This window comes from Apis mellifera, linkage group LG9 (assembly GCF_003254395.2).
Source record: "Apis mellifera strain DH4 linkage group LG9, Amel_HAv3.1, whole genome shotgun sequence".
NCBI classification, from domain to species: Eukaryota; Metazoa; Arthropoda; class Insecta; order Hymenoptera; family Apidae; genus Apis; species Apis mellifera.
This window is the reverse complement of record NC_037646.1, coordinates 4,850,250-4,873,392: the sequence shown is the minus strand read 5'-3', so window position 1 is coordinate 4,873,392 and position 23,143 is coordinate 4,850,250. Positions and strand designations below refer to the sequence as shown.

Sequence of the window (23,143 nt, the reverse complement as noted above, 5' to 3'; positions counted from 1 at the left end):
AAGAACTTTGGAAAAATTTGAAGGATCGTAGCCACACTTTTTACATCTAAACTTTACCAAACATAAAGATTAGAAGTTATATCACGAGCTTGAAGTGAATTTTTACAGTGATAGAGAAGATTGAGAAGTTGAAACTGTGTCGATATTTTTAGAATTTTATACAGATTGGTATACGTTCAAAGAAAAATTATTTCCAGAAACTGAATTGGAGATCCAAGCTTTCAAAATAAGATGAAATGATTCTGGTGTGCTCTCATTATTCCGACGATTTCGAATTTGAAGATTTATAAGTTTTTTGTTAAAAGATAAATTTGAATAAATCGAGGAAATAAGAAGAAAAAATAAGAAACTTCATTGAAATATTGTATTTCAATTTTATGCATAACACTTGTTTTATAATTATATAAAATATCGATTTAATCGATTGGCACAAATTTCTAATAAATTTGAATCAAATTATATTGGAAAAATTTTGAACACGATTCAATTTTGAACAAGTCCTCTCCACTTCTTCGCTGCTCCAGTCTTGTTAGCGTTAACAGGCCATGTAACTTTGTACGAAATGCATTTGGACTTGGAAAAGGAGATACGTTCGAACTAGGACAATTTTAGACTGCAATGGGGCATTGTAGTAGAATCTTATTGCACTTTGCCAACTTTGAATTTGTACTTCTTTCCTTGACCACGTGTATAAAACCATTCGAACCGTATTCTAACCAGATGCTCTCCCCATTCCCATTCCTATCACTTAACTATTTCTTACTATCTTCCATTATTTCTCACAAATAATAGTTTATTTTTTACGCGTTTAAATAATTTTCCAACGATTCGGATAATATTTCCAATAATTTTCTGCTGATATTTAATCTCTTATCTACTTCAAACAACGATAAATTCTCAATAGATCTCAATTAATATCCAAGCTTTTCAACAATATTCTCAATATTTTCAACAACGTACGTAGATTCGTAGATGAGATCAATCATTTAACACGATTTCTAAATACCGTAGATCCTCGTCTAATTTCACAAGTTTCGAACACGGTGACACGAGCTTATACAGTGGCCAACATAGAGGAATGAAGAAAGCGCGTGGAGAGGGACGAAGTTAAGATGCTCGCACAGCTGTGTACACCCACGTACGAGATGTGAAGTGAAGTCTTTCCCACAGGACCAGAAGAGACACTTTCGAGATTACGTTCCCTCGTTGGGCGGACGTGAATTGATCCGAAAACCATAAGACATTTCCCCGTCCGTCGTATTATTTTTTTTTTTCTTTTTTCTTTTTCTTTCTTTCCCCAGAATAACCAATCGAAGAGAAAGCGAAGAATAGGCACGTACACCGATCGCAAAAATCGGGAGAGAATGATTTTTATCTCTTTTTCGTTGTTTGTACTGTGCACGAAGCGTGTCGCGATCGATTGACAAACATAACGTATTGACAGATATCCCTCCATCGTCGTGTATCGTGCGTACATCTTTTTTCTTTCTTTTATTTTTTTTTTTTCCTTCCATCGTTTCCGTTTCGCAGGAAATTGGATGTTTTCGGATCATCAAACAACGTAAAATATGTATGCGTTGCGCCAAGGCTACGTTCGAAAGGATAACGCGTTTCTATTCGCGCGTTTCGTGTATTTTGGTCTTCTTTCAAGAGAAATTCGATTGTTTACGATTGTTCACGAGGATATTATCGAAATATATATTATTCGATATTATTTGCACAACGAAACAAACAAAGTTAAAAGTGTGAGATTTTGATGAGATTGTTCCTTTTTTTTTCAATATTTTAATACGAAAATGTGAAGATACAAAGTTATACCACGATTTATGGGGATCGGAGGAATTCCGTGATTCGAAATAAGATAAAAATAGCAGGAATAAGAAAATTTCGTTTTCGAGAAAATTGAATTTAAAAATTTATCGTATACACGTGTATTTGATTCATTGTTTTCGTTTCAGTTTGAGCTATGGAATTTTCCTGATCTTATTTGTATCGTATAAATTATTGGGACTACCTTAAGATAGAAAGAAATTACGGAAAAAGAAAGAAGAACAGAAATATAATTTCTATTATTTGAAAATAATTATTTAAATACAGAAAAATATGAGTAGAAAATATTACAAATACTTCTCCACGTGTCTTGATGCGTCGATTCAGAATGTAATACCACTTCAATTTCTCGCGCAAGTCCTCTTAAACTATCAACTAACGTTTCTCAAAGACTTCCGGTAGCGTGGCGCCAAGGCCGCTGTGTAACTGGTTGCCACGAAACCAAAGATACCAAGTTCTAAGTCAATTTCGACGTTATTAAATCAGATAGAGCATCAATTTTGGTTTTCAGAATGTCAGGTACGACCGATAATGGGTACAAAGGAACGATCGAATGGAGAACTACTAACTTTCGGAAGTCAGTAATGTCCCATAATTAGTAACTCGAGAAGTGTCGATACGAGCGGGCTACGTTAGACTACCACGTAGTTTCGTGCCAGTCGATACACACAGTCGCCATCGTCGACCTGATCCTGGCCTTAAACATTTATTGCTAATTCCAACAATAGTAACTGGTATTCCCTAACTGTTCTGTTTCTCCTTGCAGGCAATTTGACGCTGCTCGAGTATATTAACTTTCTTATTCCTGATACAATACAATCTATCTCCTGACATTGATTGGAAAAATCGATTTTCGAATCTGAAATTTCTCCACTTCTTGAAACATTTGAATGAAATTTTCAATGCACAATCAATATAATAATTTTAATATTTCTTGGAGATTTTTCAAAATAAATAATAAATTGCTTCGAAGTGAAAAGAAAGAAATTAAATCTTACGTCAAATTCCTCGAATTCGATTCTATACAAAAAAAAAAAAAAAAAAAAATACTACAAATATTGCACACGTCGATGAATATCGATAGATATAAATCGGTTGAACCGGGACAGTACAACGAAAACAATTTCGGCCGCACAAGTGGTGAACGGTCGTTCCTTGTCAGACACGGTTGTCATCCTATTCATGAATCATCCCTCGATTCCCGCGGATCGTATGTTTCCGATAGTTCTGAAAAACTGAATAGAATCCCACCCCTCCCCCTCCCGCGTGATGGATTGGCTCCTTCGAAATCCGTACCACTTGCTCCCAAACCGCCCCCAAACCGACTCCACCGCCGTGCTTTCTTGCTCACCCTTCCAGCAGGCGACAACGATTTTCTGGCTCCGAGGAAGCGTGCACGCGCGCCGTTTACGCCGTTGTACTACACGCTCGGGGGGGGGGGGCGACAATCGCCAGTTTACGGGATACAACGGCCGAACAAATGCCGGATTTGCAAAATCGGGGGGCCGTAAATAACCGCGAAATGAAACGCACGGAGTGCCTGTTTGCCAAAATTCGCGACCGCGGTCGAAGCGTTCCGCTTTATGCGGCTTGTCGCGTGTGGCGTTGCGATCGCTACATGGATGGAATAATGGAAAAAAAAAGGGAAAAGAGAAAAAAAAGGGGGAGGGGAGGGAATAGAGGGAAAAAAATGGGGACTATTCGCAAACGACCACTTTTGTTCGGAACGGCGCGGGCAATGGTGTCTGGGAGAATCGATCGATGCGTCGATCGAGTTCGTGGCGTGCATAATTTCTGAATGATTTTGGAATTGTGAATTGTATATTTGTTCGAAATTTTTGGGAGGAGGTAGAGAACGTCTGGAACGTTCAACGTGATTGCTTATTTATAAAATTCTTTAATGTCTATTGTTTGGAAGTTAAAGTAACATGCAAGTGATTCGTAGATTGGTTGGATAGATTCGTGATTTAACTTACAATATTGATATTATCACACGTATGTATGCTTCTTCTTATGTAATTCGTGTTGGAGGAATAACGAAGAGGAGAAATTATACGTAATGTGTTAAATTCACAATGTTTTTTGGTTCATTGACTCCGAATAAGACGAATTAAAAATAGTTTTATTTTCTAGGATGAGAAAGCAGGAGAGAATACAGACAATTAAAATCTTATTATAAATAAATCCTTTTAATACAAAGTGTAACAAATAATAGTTAAGAATTGTTACAATACATATATATATAATAATTGCGGATAATCGAACACATCGTTTGCAGCCATATATCTCCATTTATTAAAAGAACGAATTAAGTTCGACTTAAAAATAAATAAATAAAATTTCGATACGGGAATTAAGCTCTGTAGTTCAATGTTGTAGTGCATAAATAATTCCGGAATCCGTATATATGGAGTGTAATTTCACTATGTTTACACATACGATCGTTGTTATCGCATAACAATGATAGAAGCAAATGAAACCGCGAATAATAATTTCGAACTCGAACAGGATGAATATGCATAAGTGTCATTTTAACGAATAGAACAGCTACGCCCCATTGTTTGTTATTTATGTGGCTAATATACGCACGTACAGATTGAACGAGCATAAATAATGCTAATACCCCAGTGATAAATAACCCCTTTGCTTATTTCTATGCTCGCATCTTTGTCATCTTACAATCGTGCATACAGATCTTTCTTCTAATCTTCGTAATTTACTTACGTAATTCGAAGCTTAGAGATTAAATTATCATCGATTTTAAATTCTTCATTTTGAACAAAGATATTTTCAAGAGGAGAGAAAGAAAAACAACGTCTCAGAAAATTCAGAAAATCTTGACTTATTCTTCGAACGAATTTTCATTCAATCTGAATACAGATTACGATTTTCACAAATATCAGAAATTAATAATTGTTTAATAATTGTTCAAACCAACGCCAGCATTCGCAGTAACGATCTCTCGGCGGAAAATTTTAAAACAACAATTTCTCCATCCATTTCTCCATCCACTTCTCAACAAAAAAAAAAAAAAGCGCAACCGTGGTTTCGCGCGTAATCGAACAGCTCGCGGCGACAAGTTATCCGGCGATTTACAGAAATCTGGGGAAGAAAGCGCGAGGTCGGTGAGAACGGTCGCGGAAATCGCCGCGACAAAAGGAAATGGCGTGTGGAAAAACAGCGGGAGAACAAGGGGGTGAAAAAGGGGGAGAAGCTGTGAAAAGCGTCGATGTTGCTGTAACCTTTTCCGTGTCTTCGTTGGAAAAAAGTTCACGAGCAAGGAACCGTGAGACATTTGTCTCCCCCTCCCCTCCCCTTTCTCTCTCTCTCTTTCTCGCGAGAGAAATCGATTGAGGGTATTGTTGAAGTGGCGTTTTGCGAAAAAAAAAAGCAATGAAAGGATGTGACTAAGAGGAGGGACGAAGGAAGGAAGGAAGGAAGGAAGGAAGGAAGGAAGAAGGAGAGAATTCTCACCCCTTCCTTTCCAAGGGGGTTGCGTTTATGAACGTTTATCTTGCACGAGGTTATCGGAGCGTTCGATCGATTAATCGAGGATGTAATTGACTTTTTGCATCGTCGGTGGCGCGGATAATAAATTTGTCCCGCGGACAAGCCAGATAGACGCTTCCGGTTTATTCTTTTGCTTTTGTTTCGCGCAAAACCTCTTTGTCGTTTTGATAAATTTGAATTGGTGTTGCGGTCAGTTCATAATAGGGGAGAGGGGTGGTTGTTTTTAATTTTAACCTGTGAAACGATAATGACAGTGACGTCGATGATGAATAAAGCTCGAATTTCCCTCGTTAACGTATCCCTCTCGTTAATAAAGAGTTGTTGACACGTGTGAAATTATGTTCATATGATAGTTTGATCTTTTAATCGTTTTTTAATTATACTTTTTGTAGAGGATTGCTTTCTCAATCGAACAATGGCGGTATTGTATAAATTGTGTTTTGGTGGATTTTTTTTGAGCCGTTGTTTGTTGATCTTATAGATAATTATTCTTATCTATACAGGCAGCATCTATCTCAAAGGTTAATTAGATTCAAAACGATGAAAAAGAAAGCAAAGGAGGAGAAAACGTAGCGGGGCTGAAGCTAATAAGAAAGTTGATAAAAAAAGAAATGAAAAAGGAAGTGAATAAAATGTTCGTTGCACGTCTATTATGAAAATCGTTGAAAAAAGGAAAAAAGAGAAAACAAACATAATGGTAGGAAAAGAAATTTCAAGAAATCGTAACAAGAATCGTTGAAATGTGAAATTTTTTTACCAACGTGGCAATTCGTGTGTATGAAATACGTGGTACGTATGATTATATGTTGTTGAAACAAGAAATTAATACATGAACGGATTTCTCTGTGCTTTTAATCGATTTATTTATAACTGCAAAATTAATATTTCGCCTTAACGAATATACATTGTAAATTCTCTATACACTATACGTTTCATCTCGAAGTACAAAAATGCAGAACGAAAAGCCTAATTTAAAGATACAGGCTATACAGACTAGAAAATTTAAATAATAAATAATAAGAAAAAATCTTCAAACTCAATATCTTCTTCTTGAATAAAAACAATAAATTTCTCCTTATATTACAAAACATATTAATATTAGATATTATTGTTTAATTTCAATGTGTATATAGTTAGAAAAGTAGAAAAAAAGAACAAGTATTTTTATAATACATACAATATAATATTCGTACCTTAATCAATTTTACAAGAAGATTTAATCAATTATTCTCCAACAATAATCAGGATGATTCGCATATAGATATATAATTATTAATAAAAATTTGCCCATAAAGCAATCATCACGTTCATCCTCTAAATGCACCTTATCATTCTCATTATTGTGGAAAGCAACGACACGCGTTATTAGAGACGTTCTGCCGAGCTTGGATATTAGCTGGACACGTTGTGGGTTGAAATGTAGACAATCGAACTTGTTATCTCATTTGCATATCGGTTTCATTACAGATGGAAATTACTCGCGCGTATCCAATATTTCAAGGGACATTACAACACGTCACGGAGTTTCGAAAGATTATTACGTTATTACGGGACGGTGAATTTCCGAGGGCTGATTCGATGCAGACCATTACCACTTTCCCTCTTCCTCTCTTTCTCTCTCTCTCACTCTCTCTCTCACTCTATATATCTCTCCCCATCCATCTCTATCTCTCTCTTCCTCTCGCTCCTCCACTGTTATTGCGCCCCGTACCGTTTGCTCTACAAACGGTGAAAAGGAATTGTAAGTTGGCAGTGATAGTGTAGATCGTTGCAGGTCAGTCAGTAAAAGCAAAAAAGCAGATTTTATAGAATATTGTATTCCATTTGTACGAGTTTTGTAACTTAATCATTTCCTTGGTCGATTGATTAATAGTTTTTGTCTTTGTGCGAGAATAAATAATTTTTTTTTCACTTTTTTAATTTGATTCTATTTCATTCTATGGTGTTAGGTTTTTAGTATATCGTACAAGCTTGGTTTAACTTCAATATTATCGATATTTTCGTTATAAAATTTTAATTGTATTTACGTATTCAATCATTGATACGTGAAATTAATTTGTACGTAAGAATATCTCATTATTAATTGAATCATCTTCATGAAAATTGATCATTGATTGTATTAATGATATTAATAATGAAATCAAAGACAATTATTAATTATAATCATTATATATATATGGTAAATAATTTATTCGAGTAATAAAAAGGTATGGGGATGAAAATAAAAATTCAATCGTTGATTTACATCTCAACTCTATCCCACGTTTTGTACGTATCATACATGCATTAAGTACGGGAATTAATAAACACTTACCTCCTATTCCTCCATGCTCTTCACTCTATACTATAGTTTACTATAAATCTTTCGATATTCTATTAAATGAAAATACTATTTTAATGTACAATAGTGATTAAAATAACTTGATCGCTTCAATCAAATTCTACTCAAAGAAACAAAAAAGCTAATCATTTTATAGAATATTTTCTTCTATTATCAAAATCAAAAGATGCTCAAACTTGATCAAGTTATTTCATTGTAGATGTTCAAAGTAACAAAAGAAAGACGCAAGAATGATGAACGAGTTGAAAACGTTTAATGTAAATCAATGAATAAATGAACAATGAAATTTATAATGGCAGTCATGTATTCGATTTATTAAGATATTCAGACCGACAATTTCACTATCTATCGCCTGATTCTCGTTCCACGGATTATTTTCGATGCCGTAAATCCAATTAAAAATTACTGTACGACATAGTGAAACTATCGGGCACGATACATTAATAACGTTAATATAATAATAATTCAATACGACATATCTATGATCGCTGTAGCCTCGATTCGTTTTTTTTTTTTTTCTTTTTCTCGTCATTTTTCATCTTCTACTGAACGATGTTCTCACACGATCATCGCCATAACGTTTCGTACGGTCGCTTATTAATATTATTACGCTTATTCACAACACTCGCCATTTTTCTTTGCACTTTGCTTTAACAATTCGCAGCCTCGAATCATCACACCGATTAACAGACGACGATTCGTATTGATCACAGCATAACGTATCTACAATATTTACAGAACAATCAATCGGCGAAGACGCGTTTCTTTATCGTTCGTGCAACGATCGAATTCCGAATTACGTGATTCTAAAATTGAATGCCTCGTTGATTTTCTTTTTTTTTTTTTTTTAAACGTACAGTTCGTCGACAGAGCTTCGAATCACTTATCTTTTATGGAAATTTTATGGAGAAAGATTCCAAAATTGTTTGATTGATTGAAAATGTTATAGCAAACTTGAACTTTTTCTTCTATCAATTCTGAATTAATTTTTGAAAAGTCTTTAAATTTTAATCTTCTGAAAATGATTATATATAAATGAATTTTTAATAATTTGTAATTGGAGATTATCAAGTATTGGTAATTTAAATAAATATAAATAAATAGGATGAATTTATTTTTAGGAGAAAAATGTTTAATCCATTTTATCATTTATTACCAATATATTTTTTCAAGTGATCGAAGGATTGTTTCCAAAAATAAGAAAAATGTTTAAGAAAGGAAACGACGAACGTTTATAAATTTTCCAATAAAGATGGATGATTCGATACTCCTCGAGTGCAGCATACCTAACCTTTTCTACCACTTTCACGATAGACTCGAACGAAACTCGAAATAGACTTGGGGAAACTTCCGTTTACAAATAGATATAGTTACAAAATATTTTTGAAAGCTTCCTATTTCTCTAGTATTTACACGAAACTATGCGAATCAAGTAGATTACAGGAAGTTGATGTAGAATGAAATACACGAAAGAAAAATGGGTCATGGATTCTATCCAAAAATTGCATTCACGGTTCAATTGAATTTCCTCTTGCATTATTCGCTCTACAGATCGTTAAATCTACTTTAAGTCTCGTTAAAGCTAAAAATATTGTCGTCGACATATATTTATGTAGCCGTAATAGGAGGACAGATCTCCCACTGATGTATCTGATGCATAATTAAAACTGAAACGACGAAGCTCTCTTTGTACGAAGACACCGTCCGATCGATGATTCGGGGCTACGCAACATCATCAACCTATACCGGCGTTTATCCGCTTTTAAAAATACAAGCGGTGACACGCAAAACGCTCGTTTTTTCTTTTTTCTTTTTTTTTTCGTACAATACTCCCTCTAAATACTCTCAATGCGGCACCAAAAATCGAAAAGCGCCGTTGACGTTATTACATCAATTATTATTATTATTATTATTAATTTTTATAAATGCAAGAAACAGTTGTTGAGTGGCGAAAAATGCACCAAGTTTAAAATCGTTGCACACGTCGATGATAAACATCTTTAGTGAAGATATAAAATATTTACTTGATTTATTTTTTCTATCTTTCATCTTCTATATTTTTTTAGAAAAAGATTCATGATGCAGCTGTACACGTTGTGGGTTTATATCGTAGAAATAAAAATATTGTAATGCATACATCGATTTAAGCGATGGATTTGAATCAATTGGTTAACGTTTCGTATGAGTCTTCTTGATTTGAATACGTCACTTCCGTTTGATATATGTATCGCAAAATGTTTCTTAGGTAAGGAATCTATACAATGGGTACGTCCACGCTAAGTGTGTTAAACTGATCGTGATACCGAAGAAAAATATTTTTCCAGGAAATATAATATCTCTACCAATAGCCTGTGCGAGTAAAATTTGCACAAACTTTCAAAGCTGTAACTTGCTTTTTAAATTTCTACTTTCCATCCGCGGTTCTATTTAAAGAGTCGTTTTTTAGTTGGAAAATTTATATTAAAAAAAACCTTCGTTTTTTTTTCAAGAGAGTAGAAATCTTTTAAAAAACTTTTTTAACGTTTCTTCTTTTTCTCTTTGATTAAATTTGTAACAATTTCTTCGATGAAATATTATAATCGTTGTATCATCTGTAATTACATTACAGAATGATCACACGAATAAGATCGAGTCATGAAATTATGACGAATCTTGTGACAAAAGTCATTCCTTTTTTATGAATTCTTCAGAGAAAATGGTGTGGTGAAAAAATGTTCGAAATAAAATAAGTTTAATTCAGAGGAGTCTTATTTAGAGAGAGTACTGTAATCGCATTTCTGGAACGCGTCCGCCATATTTTATTTGTTACGTGTATATATATATATATATGACTAGCGTTTTCGCATCAAGTGCATGCACGGTTTCGCCAATCGAATAGCTAATCATCATGAAACTTTAGAGCGCTTTTGTATCCCAACACAACTACGATTCGATATATATATGTAGTATATGTTCATGTGTATAATGTTATAGTTATGCTTTCATTTATTCTTTCATGCGTACGTATATATTATTACATGTATCGAAATACAGTTGTGCCTTGTTCGCTCGACTAGAGTACAACTAATATCCATCGCGTAGTCGTGTAACGCGGACGACCGATGAGGAATGTTAATAACGCTAGATCCTCTTGCACAATAATTTTAAAATTAATAGTATTGGTGAATTGAAATAAAAATTATGTAGATTACGTCGTCGACTTGGTTCTTAACGATTCTTACTTCATTTTCTTTTTCTTCTAATTAAATAATATATCTCATCGATTCAAACATCGGAAATTTATCATAATAATTAAAAATTTCATCGAGAAAGCAATCGTATAATTAATGTTAATATTGAATTTTATGAATCTTAAATGTTTCTTCAAAGATAAGATAGAACGTGTAAGATTAAGAACGAGGACGACGATATATGAAATTGGATAATTATTGGATCGATTGGAAAACTTTTGAAATATTTGAAATTGCTGTTCAAAATTATTTTATGAAAAGCTTCGTCTTATTAAATTCGTCCAATCAAATCTAATATTGGTTATTTTTAAAATTCTCAATTTCCAATAACATTAATTCAATCAGAGTGCAAGAGTGTCTTGTTGGTTGTTCGTTTAACGAGCAATGAGATCGGTTTTTTCAGATGAAGGGTACGTAAAATCGTCTGAAAATAATACTTCTTTATCTTCTTATCTCGCCGAATGAATTTACGTACTCTGTCATCTCGTCGGTTTTTCGGATTTATTACAAGGACAATTTAATTGTTCCTTCATGGTAATTAAACGAATGAACGTTTTATTCTCGCGAAGGGAGCGTGTTATACAAAAGGGTGATTTTTCTTTCCTCTCTTCTTTTTTTTTTCTCTTTTCTTTTCTTCTTTTTTGTTCGTCAAGCAACGCGAACGATACAGCGACAATGAAATGAGACCGCGAGTGATTCACATCGGAAAGGAGATACCTAGAAACGCTGAATCTCAAAGATTTATCAAAATCAATGATATTTACACGGGTAGGTTAGACGAAACGAAGAAATTCGAAACGCTCTCGATTCTCGTTTCGGTTCGGACAACTTGCGCATTCTTACGAAACTAACGAAACTACTCTTTTTTTTCTTTTCAGCGCCAATGATTCTCAGTCGCCTCGAGAAGAATTCGCGCGACACACGTTTGATTATAAAACTCGTTTTTTGGCGGGAACATTTAAAGCGGTAATACGAGACGACACAACCCTCGAATCCTTTTCTCGGAATATATCGACGTGTCGCGGATGAAACCGACTGAAAAACATTGGCTGATCAATCCTCTCGTTCGCGATCAGAAAAATTCGTCTAGTCGATACGAAAAGTTCTTTTTTTTTTTTCCATTCCCCTCCCCATCCCACCCCTCCTTATTTTCTAAATCTCGCATCACGAGAGAGGATGAAGTCTTTTCCTCGAATATGCAAAGATGTCGCGCGCCACAAAATCATCGTCATTCAATAAAAGCCTAAGAATTTCCTTCATACTCACTGTAAGTATACTTACACAACATATTATATTTTTTTTTGTATTTATATATTTATATATATATATTTATTTATATTTATATATATATTATATATATATATATCTTCTTTGCTCTCTGTATACGTCTACGTTTAGTATGAAAATAATTTCAAGCGCGCCTTGTTTCGTCGCACTCGTCCATCATCCAGCCGGAGCCGGCGTACCGGAAACTGGTAGCAGCCGCCTCCGGTCTGGTCACCGTCCAATAAACACTAGAACTGGAAGCCCCGTTCCCGCGACGTGAGAATCACCTTCTGATGGCTGGAAGAAGCAGTGACAGCAGACTCACCAAAAGATGAAGGACGAGCTGAGCCCGATGGGAGACACCCGGACTTAAAGCGTCGACCGGAAGCTCGCCTGGCGGCCTCATTGATGGCGAATTGTAATTTCTGTCATAATCTGCAAGCAAACACATCTACTTGTGCACGAATCGTCCAGTATGTGTGAAATTGTCTCTCTCTCTCTCTCTTTCTTTCTTTTTTTCTCTTTTTATTTACATTATTTTTCTAATCTTATTAATTACAGAATCAGAAAGGTAATAAATTTTAAACGATCCTTTGGATGTTGATCTTTTTACAGTTTTTGTAGCAACGAAAGAGTTAAGGATAATTCATAAGTGGATCGAAATACATTCGAATCTCTTTCCACACAGTGATCACAAGAATTAATCACGAGAAATCGACTAAACTTACTCTCCAACAATACTTTCTATAAAACGTGTTCGACAAATACGTACATTGAAACGGTAGCCAACAATGACGCGTATTCAAAGACAATCGTTCGCGACACTAATTTTACAAAGGTCGGGTGTTTCCCTATTGTGACCGAATTTTAAGCCACCAAAATGCGACAAATTCACTCGTTCCGCGTAATCGCCGCATTGTTATCGTTACTTTCTCGTATCGCATTAAACCGTTCCTACCTAAACCGGAATTAACTTTGGAATCCCTTGACGATAAGAAGGAGGGAGGGGGTATGGCGTGGCGAACACGTGGAAATAAGTGTACAACAAAGGCCGTGTACGGGCGAGGTACATGTTGCTCGAATAATGGGCCGTTCGATTATAATGCACAGGCCGGATAATCGAAGGTTTGGATGGTGATCGTGCGAACAATGCTGATAGCGTTTCTGAAAGGATTTCGACCGGACAATGCGACGGTGATTCGAGTTTCATAGGGAATGAATGCGCGAAACCAATTCGTACCGCCGTTAAGTCCGAATTTCAATGGCCGCCGTGGGAACGATCCCCGCGTAACGCCGCCATCTTACGAAATAGGAGGAAAAGGGAACGTGTCGTGTGCCCGTAAAAGGGGAAAACAAGAAAGGCTACTTTTCATCTTACTTTCATCGTGTACAAAGGGATTGGAAATTCTTTTCTGTGCCGCGAGAGTAGTAGTAGAGGATTTTAGTTCTAAATAAAAACGAGGGAATAAAGATTGGAATTTAGCGATAAAGATGAAGAGAGTGTAAATTGCTCGAGGAAATATTGAATTTTGTATTGAAAATTCCAAGGAATTTGAGTTGTAATGTAGAATTTAGGAATTCTTAATTGGTTTTGATGATTTTTAGAGTCTAAAAATATTAGATACGTAATATTCAAGAAATTTAGATTTTAGTGTCGCATTTTTGGATAAAGAATATAAAGAATTCGATTGTGTAGAGTTTAAATTCTAATGGAGAATTTAGAAATGTACAGAATCTAGGAAAGAAATGAATAAATAAGAAATCGTTTTTCATTTCATGAATATTATTGGATTTTATTAGAATGGACGATGGACGAGGAAAAATTTTGTTTCAATTTGAAATAGAAGGAATTGCCGTGAGCCATTGTTTACAGATTCTCTGTTGTAAAAGTAAATATCCTTGTGTTATTTTTAACCGGAGGCAAATTTCCAGTTCGCAAAACTGTTTTCGAGTTCAATGCTTGTGTTTAACCACTGATAATACGAGCGATTTAAAGAGCTCACGATTGAACAGTTTCGAAGAGTTTTATTTTATTTTTACACAAACTTTCTGGCCAGATTTTCCATTTCATTGAAAGAGAAAGAAAAATCCAAAAATCGTTAAATTAACGGTGTAATAGTGTGAAAAAAAAGCTTCCAATATCCTTCAAAATTAAAAAGATTAAAGATTAAAAACACTTTTTAAAATTGTACATCTGGCATTCGAAAGAACAAAATGAATGGTGTTTTAGATATACAAGAGGATCGTCCCATAAAATGGTCGATCTTTCAACGACAACAAAAATATATATGAGCGAGTATGAGAATGGCTGGGATAGAGAAGATAAATACAAGGAGTTACGGATAATACGAATGGAGGGCGGAAGCTCGAAGCTCTTCCGCGTCTCGGAATTAAATTCGACCAAATTCTCGGAATCTCTAGGATATTTGGTCTGCGCAAATCCCTTTTTAATGAGATAAAAGGCTCGCCAGCGGAAGACTAAATAAATTTATACTCCATTAGATATCATCCGGAGCCTGTTAAATCCGACTGACTCGAAGATATCTCTAAAAGAAACGATCGATCGGACAATTTCTAATTATATATACAGTATCTTTGAAGGGAACGGTGTGAAAGGAAGGATGGAATAATTGATAAAATTAATGCGTCACGAATTATGAAGATATTTATACTCCTTCGAAGCCCGATATAATATTCTAAAAATAATTTGAATTAATTCAAGCTTGTCGAATAAGCTTGTTCACTAATTCTACAAAATAAATTTAACTTTTCAATTTATTAATCAATTTAGAATTTTAAAGATACATAGATTAATCCATCCCTATAAAAATAAACCTACGACACAATAACTCATTAAAAAAAAAACTCTAGAAAACACTGAACTTCCACCAGAATAATTATTCGTGATCTGAAGAGTAACTAACTTACAATTAAAATCTACTTTAATTTTGACATCGTATAATGTGAAATCCATCAAACGTATCAAAATATTTGTTGAATGGAGAATTGGATGCAAAAATATCTCCCGAATATTCGTGTCCAGATGGGAAACGTTAGAGTGGCTGAATGAATCGGTCGGTTGAGGTGAATCGGTCAAGGAAGATGGCGGCATATGGCGTTGGAGATTACGAGATTTCGTGAAATTTGATGGATCGCGATATGGCAGGGAGGGAGGGGAAACAATTTATTAAATTATTCCCCGGGGTATCGTATCAGGCGGATCTCTCGTCGCAATAAATACGTAATTTACGAACGGCGAGTTCGATTCTTTTCAACGGCGCACGAATCTTCCTCTTCTCCCCGTTCAATTTCGCCACTCGATTGGATTGGCCGGTTGTTCTAAGTTTTACAGACCGATCCACGTTGGATCAACACCGCCACCTGTGGCGCTAATACAAATCCGGTAATGTTGCTGGCTATGAATACATGAATATCAACCGGGGAAGAAGTCGATACATATGTACGTTTACCCCTGTTAACCCGACACCAAGTTCGATCTGCATACAGGTATCGCGCGAATGGAAAGCGAGCTGTTTGATATGTAGACAGAAACGTATATCTGTCGAACATCCCCGCGTAAAACGGACATCGAAACGGTTTGATCTCTCGTTCCTTTCGTTCATCGTCTGATACCTTACTTTTTAAAGAATAATACAAAATTCGTTCTATGGAATTTTTTATCAGTACTTTTGTAATTATTGATTAGAAAATTGATCTCGAATTGCTTCTTCTTCAGTGATATGTCATCACACAATTTCTTACGAATCTTTCAATATTTAAATAAAATATTCCAAGTTCAAAATTCTGTGAATATAGTTTACATTACATCTCATATTTTCTAATCAATTCTCTTTTCACAAAATTTCAAAAGAAATTTCTTGATAACAAGAATAGGGGTAATCGTTATTTAACGAGAATTTTGTTATTGGGGGAGGAAATAAAAGATGAAAAACGTATAAGAACGCAAGACGGTGCGAAACTAGCAAGTTTTTTTTTTTGTATTTGAAAAACGAACGAAGAACAGTCGTGGCGAATTCACAGCATTCCTCAGGAGTAGTTCGCCCGCGTCCGCTTTGGCTCGTTCCCCAGAAAGGGACGTCGAAATCGCACGTCCGCCCGGGAAAAAGTTATTCCCACCTACGAGTAAAATCCACGCTACGTGACTTTCCGCATGGACAGCGACAGACGAACCGTTTTCCAACACTTTAACAACGTCTTTACCGGTTCTACACCGCCCCTGTTTCGCCATCGTTTCTTTCCTTTGCCCCCGATTCCGTGACAGAATCGCGCCAATCGCCTCTATCACGCGACCGCCAATTAAACAAACTTTATATCTAGAATGAAACCAGATTGGGAATAATTGTTTGGAAACTTGTAATTATTGGAACTCGCGTTTTTAGGATTTTTATTCTTTGCAAATTTTCTGGTTTTGCTGACTCCGTGTTTATTGGAAATGGATTAATGAGAATAATTTTTCAAGTTTCGAGATTAGATTGATTTTGATTTGATGTTTAGTAATGATGGAACATGTTATTCGAGGGAAGAAGAAATTAGAAGCAAAGAAAGGGGATAAAGATATTTAGTTTTAGAAAAAGAAACAACGAAATTTGCGATTGCTTGGACGATATGTTTAATTTAAAAATAGAAAATTCAATATAAAGTTGGAATAACGATGTGTTTTATGCTAATTTTTTCTCCATTAAGGATTAAAATTATATGCGTATATCTAACAAATTTGATTTTAATTTAATTGATAAATAAACGCGATCAAATATTCTGAAATCTCTGAGTATAACTTTTCTACTGGTTCATCTAATATTAGTGTTTACTGACGAATAAATATAGAAAGTTATTAAACATTCCAACCGTAGAAACAACTTGAACAAAATTATTATTATTATTAATTTAAATAATTTAGCTCGTTTATTTAACGAAAGAAAAATATCGGTATTCATTGAAAGAGCAACTATTGATAATATTATTAAGAAGATTAAATATTATCATATAATATTATGAAGTCAAATAATAAATTTTTATACCTCTCTTTAATCAATATTATTAATATTATTATATTTACCAATTTAATTATCTTCAATATTCTTCAATCAAATATACGCGTATATTTTTAATTTTTTAAAATCTATATAATGACTTCTCGTGTAAAATATTTTTACTTTCTTTCAAAGAACGTAATTTAAAAAATCAATTCTTCAATTTTTCATTAACTTTATCGAAAATATACCCAATTTAGAATTATCGCACAACTTTCATAAACTCAAGAAAAATTTATTGTTCAATCTAACATGCAGCAGACATAACTTTATAATAACGATAGACTAATTTTTAATTTGAAGAATCATAAATCAATTACAAATTCATTCGATCGAATCTTATCCTTAAAACAAAATAAATCATTCCTCCCCCCCTTTTTCAAATTACCTTCCAATCGAAGCGATTTGAACGAAAATCGAATCGATACACGCTCGTCCAAACTTTCCTCCGTCACGTCAGACATTAGGATAAGCTTCTCTGGAATCGAGGGGTGGATTGGGGTGCCGTGTCGATCGAGGTCTCGACGAATACAGATCATAAAAGTTCGCGCGGTATATAAGAATCAATTCATCCACTGGCCTCGACTTTGGTGCACGTGCGGGGGTGTCGATCGATTTAACAAATGAAGGCGAGAAAGAGGCAAACAAAGGGGTCCGGATATGGTGGCGAGAGAGAGGGGGGGAGGAAGGGGTTGGAAAGAAACGGGTGGAATTCTGGTGGCACGTTTCCACGGTTTCGACGGTTGGTCGATGGCCGCGGGTCAAACGAAACTCGTTTTTCATTAATTGAAAGTAAACTTTGAGAAAAGGGTGAGGCCGACTCCCGAGGAATCTTTCAACAAAGTCATTGAAATTGAATTCGAGAAGTTTGACGTCCGTGCCATTTGCTGCAAATTTATCGGCGTGCAGCGTTGATATCGTTTTATCTCCGTTTTATTTTACACGCGGTTTTATTAATTGTCATTGGTATTTTCAAATATCGATTTGTTTGATTTTAGGGAGGAGAGGGAAGAAAGTGGATATGATGACAGGGAACGAGATAGAGGCAAGAATTTTCTTATTAAATTCTTCCAAGAAATGAGAAAGATTTTTTTGCAATATAAGTTCAATACAAGTGTTCTCGTCAATATGCACAGCCATTTTAAATTTTGTTGCATTTTTCGCTGCTTTTCGATTGTTTTTTTTTTTATATTTATCTATAAGGGACCCTCTTCGATTTTTGATGCCGCATGTTTTGTGAGAATATTCTGATAAATTTGAGAGTTTAAAAAGAATCGATTCTAAATAGGGTGATTTATGCTTTAACACATCGATTAATGGTTTAATTTGAAACCAAAATTACAGAAAATTTGATTTTTTTCTCGCGGTACCACTTTGAAATACCGTGATTGTTTAATTAATTTTTAATATTTTTATGCCGTTTCAATTAATGACGAAGAATTAGAAATGAAACGTGTGAATGGTCATCAGTCGTGGATCAATATTACGTGGTATGATTATTCGAAAGAAATTATTCAAACGAATCAAAGAAATTTATTTCTTTCTTAATCATAGTTAATGTACATACTTAGTGCATACGTAATTCTACATTAATGCATTATTTCCTTGTGGAATATTTAGACTTTTAATCGATATTCGAAATTTAACGGTAGTTAAACTCGCTGGATTGCTCTTCTCATGCGTATTCATAAGATATTACGACGTTTAATATTCATAAGCTACGCGATACTTTAAACGGCACCGCCTCGAATCAGACTGGTAGCTATAAGAAAATAAAACGGTAGGGAAAATTCGTTTTCCGACTTAAATAACCAACCCCTATTTCAAGAGGAATTCCTTTTCCCGTCTTCTTTTCTAAAATAATTAAAAATCTGTTGGACAATAATTATTAAATTCATATCTTTTTTTTTGCAATTTAAATGAAAATTAAATCAATGAATTTAATAAAACAATATATAATATGCAAATATCGTATGTAAATTAAATAGAAAAAAAATGAAAAGATCATTCTTCTATATTATTAAGGACTAAATTTATATTTAAATCAATTTAATTGAGCTCGTGAATTTTTTAAAATAATTTCAAAAATTTTTCTACAAATTGGAATTTTTTAATCCAGATAGATTCTGATATAATTTCCAGTTTGGAGAAAATGAAACACTGAAAGCTATTGTAATTCCCAATCTTTTTAAATAAAAGTTAAAAGTTTCGTTATTTTTTGACGATTTCTCTCGATCAATAAACCAGCTAAAGTAGGGATTCTTGATATAAGACTCTTGAACCAAAGTGAAAGCACTTATTGAGCGGTGAAAAAGAAGTTCATACTAGTGCCAACTAGATTGTTGATATCTTTGGATCTGAAGTTTCTCTCGAGTTGGCGCGTCTGAAAAATACTTCCAGTTCAATTTGAACTTCACGAATGGATATATGAACATTTAAGTTCGATGCGCAAGAAAATTTCGACGTTTGACGGATAGAAACTAATTAGTAACTTCGTGAAAATCAATTTTGCAGTGACAATCGGATTACAAATTCCCTGCGACTCAGAATCGAGCAAACTAATGTCAACAATGTCTATACAACTCTCTATTCCGTTCTTCGTCCAGTAAATTGTCAGATGAAAATTTCCATTCCATTTCATCGTCATGTTTTAACTTTACTATACTTATAAAAGTTTCCTGGACAATAATTAAATTTTTCTCTCCTCAATATCATTTTTATCTCTTATTAATTTTAATCAAAATATCTCTGTTATGTTATTTAAATTTCTTTCATTCACTTTTCCTTTAAATCAATTTATAAATATAAATACAAATTTTTACTTAAACTGAAGATAAATAAGAAGAATCTAAATTATCAGATAAATAAATGCAAGAAAATTAAATCTAAACGTAACAGTAATTGAGTCTTTGATCGAAAATTTAATTTTATTGTCCCCGCAAATTATACAATTTTAAAATTGTTCCCACAATTACATATTTACATATTTTCATGCACACATCCAGTCAAATTAAGAGAGAAAAAGAAGAAAAAATAGAGAACAGAGAATAGAGAAACTGTAAAAGTTTCTCTCACCCTAAATAAAACTTAATCAATCGTTCAAATTTTTGATCTATCACTGTTTAAATTCGATTTAATATTGTTTTAGAATCTCGAAATCGATATTATACGCACATCCAGTCAAATTACAAAAAAAAAGAAAAAAGAAAAGATGAAAAGGAAAAAAAAAAGGCCAAAAATAAGAGCGAAGGAATCGATGCAGAAACCAGAGGAGCGATCGGTAAAATCAGTGTCGTCGAAAGTGTAATTCTGAAATCCATTCCGGCCAGTTAAAGGGAGCCAAGTAACGTGAAGTAATTCGTTCACGGATAAAGGGGGATCACCGAACATTGGCAATTTAGTGGATTCACCGGAGAATCTCTCCACCTCGAATGTGCACCGTTGACGAGGTTTTAATTACGCTAATTACTCGAACGAAGCGGTACAACAGGCAGCCACCAGGGTGTATCGTCGTGGGAAATGCCTGAGGTATGCGGCCCGCGTTAAAATAGATATTTACTGACCTGGATTTCGCCATTCCTCGACCTCGTAGTCGATAGGTCGTTGTCGTAATTTCTTGTTACCGTTTCTACCTAAAATGCATTACACAAAGGCGGTTTTACATGGTGTGCTTTATGATGAATCGTGAGATGGAGAGACACGGGAATAGATGTCCTTGCTTCAGGGGATGAAGGGAAAAAATAGCAAGGAGGGTGGACGGATGAGTAGTATCTGTGCAAAGATCTGTGTGTGTGTGTGTGCGCGCGATGTTTTATAAAAAATGAAAATTAAACGCTCGGCTAATTCTGCCTAATTTTTCGCTCTCTTCTCCTTTTTTTCTTTAATTTTTTTTTCTTAGAATATACTTCTGTCTAATTTTTCATTTTTAATTCTTTTTAATATTTCCTCTTGTTCTTTCTTCGGAAGAATTTTGATTAAGACGAATGTTTTTCTTTCTCCATTTTAATATATTCGTGTATTTTTTTAGTGTGGTGATTTTGATTTGGTGGGATAAAAAATAGCGCAAATAGGCTGAATACCCGATAAATTTGAGGTTAGTTACCGTTCTTCTTCATCGATGTAGTCACGTGATAGGGTGGCGGTGTCGTGGACGTCGTAGATGGTGCTGGAATCTCTGTTCAAGGAAAAGATGAAAAGAAGTTTGAATATTTTAGTGAGTATAAATTATTCACTAAAATATTTTACGTTCAAATCTTTACTTCTTTTGTAATTACTTCTTTTTTTGTAAAATAGATATAATACATTTTTTCCATTTCCTTTTTTACTTTATTTCTCATTTCTAAATTAAAGATTTTAAACAGATTTATAATTTCTTGATAATATACAAGATTCGCATATACAAATATATCGCAAAAGTGAAAAGATTTGAGAGTGAAATTCCCTCCTATATATTCATATCGACATTACGATGTATCTCGTTAAACTTTTAATTTCAGCCAATTTATTCGTCCAAGGAGGTGGAAAAGTATACTCTCTCAAGGGATAAATATATCCTTCGTAAATTTAATCGCCAATTACGAGCCATGTTGAAAAGATAAGGACGCTTGACCTCGTCAAACGATCGATAGCCATCGAGTGGTAACGATAAGAGTTTTTTCCCGTAAAATCTATTGAAAATCTATTTATTTTTTTTTTCAATACAAAATCGTATATACCTCAAGAAAAAATTACTTAATTTTTCAAATAACATATTGAATACGAGAACGAATTCAAATGGAATACAATCGAATAAAAATTTGGCAGTGACGTTGCATCTAATTATATCAAAATTAATTAAAAATCTAATAATAATTCAAATTAACACGAAATAATAATTTTTTAATTTAATATCTATCTATCTTTCTCTCTTCTCTAAGATTTAAAATACTCGGTTAATATATCCAAATTTTACAAAAAAATAAATAGCGATGCACGAGAAAATTATACGTGAAATTACTCACCATCTAATTTAATGTCCCCGTCAGTTCCACCGAGAGAATTTTGTGCCACGCATTTGTACGAGCCAAAGTCCCTCGGCCCGACATTTCTAATCTTCAGCATCATGTACTTGTTGTACCCGTTGTCGGTGGACACCGCCTCATATTTATCACCTGCAATAGAATGGTAATTGCCTAGGCAAATAAAACCACGTTCTTCTTTCCAGTTTGAAAAAGTTTATGCATGGAAGGACAAACGCCAAGGCATATTGAACGAAGCAGTGCTTGCAGTGAATATTTCATACTTCTCGTGTTTGATACGTGTGTATTTGAAACGTGTGTCCTGCGAAATTTATCGCTAAACAAACAAAATGAACGCGCACGCAGTTGTTTGAATAACTAGACTGCGATTTCTTGTATTGTACAATTTTATTTTGAATCGCGAATTTTATTTGAGAATTTAAATATCGAGGAAAGTTAAATTTTTAATATTTTATTTTATTACAAAATTAAATAAAACGATATTAATTACTTTTTCTTGTTTGTTAGGAAAAGGATATAAAGTTGAATACCAAATAAAAAAAATATAATATAATAAAGTATTATATCACGTAGATGAATCATCTTTTTTTAAGAATGCTATATAGCAAAGTATTTCCTCAACTGGAATTTTGTAAAGGATATTTTGTGAAGAGTTCCTGAGAATACATTTATGGTATCGACATAACTTTTTTTTTAAAACTTCAAAACATAAAAGGGGGATATCCGTTGCGCAAAGAACAAAATTTCAAGTACTTTTTAAGAAGATAATCAACAAGATATAATTCATAAATGTAAAACTGAAATTAGCAATAAATTTGGTAAATATGTTGGTAAATATTTTATAAATTTAGATTGCGTTTATTTCATTTAAAATAATTTTTAGTAATGATTTTTAAA

The 23,143-nt window shown here is 34.1% G+C and overlaps 1 protein-coding gene and 1 long non-coding RNA gene across 12 annotated transcripts in view; one reads left to right on the top strand and one right to left on the bottom strand.

The window, feature by feature from the left end:
* Nucleotides 1–23,143, bottom strand: part of LOC411345 (neurotrimin) — a 442,810-nt gene that overhangs the window by 45,603 nt on the left and 374,064 nt on the right. For 7 of the 11 annotated variants that reach the window (XM_026443081.1, XM_026443080.1, XM_026443079.1 and 4 more), the window contains 4 exons: nt 22,229–22,399; nt 21,331–21,402; nt 20,792–20,860; nt 7,968–12,612 (listed from right to left, as the gene is read on the bottom strand). In XM_026443081.1, coding sequence (XP_026298866.1) covers nt 12,461–12,612; nt 20,792–20,860; nt 21,331–21,402; nt 22,229–22,399 — 464 coding nt within the window. In that variant the 3' untranslated portion in view covers nt 7,968–12,460. Of the gene's footprint in view, nt 1–7,967; nt 12,613–20,791; nt 20,861–21,330; nt 21,403–22,228; nt 22,400–23,143 lie in introns of those variants that run through there. The other 4 variants (XM_026443075.1, XM_026443076.1, XM_026443077.1 and 1 more) reach the window with 4 other exon arrangements.
* Nucleotides 20,065–22,012, top strand: LOC102656483. The gene is made up of 3 exons (XR_003305375.1): nt 20,065–20,756; nt 21,256–21,441; nt 21,725–22,012. It is a non-coding gene; the product is annotated as an uncharacterized LOC102656483 (long non-coding RNA).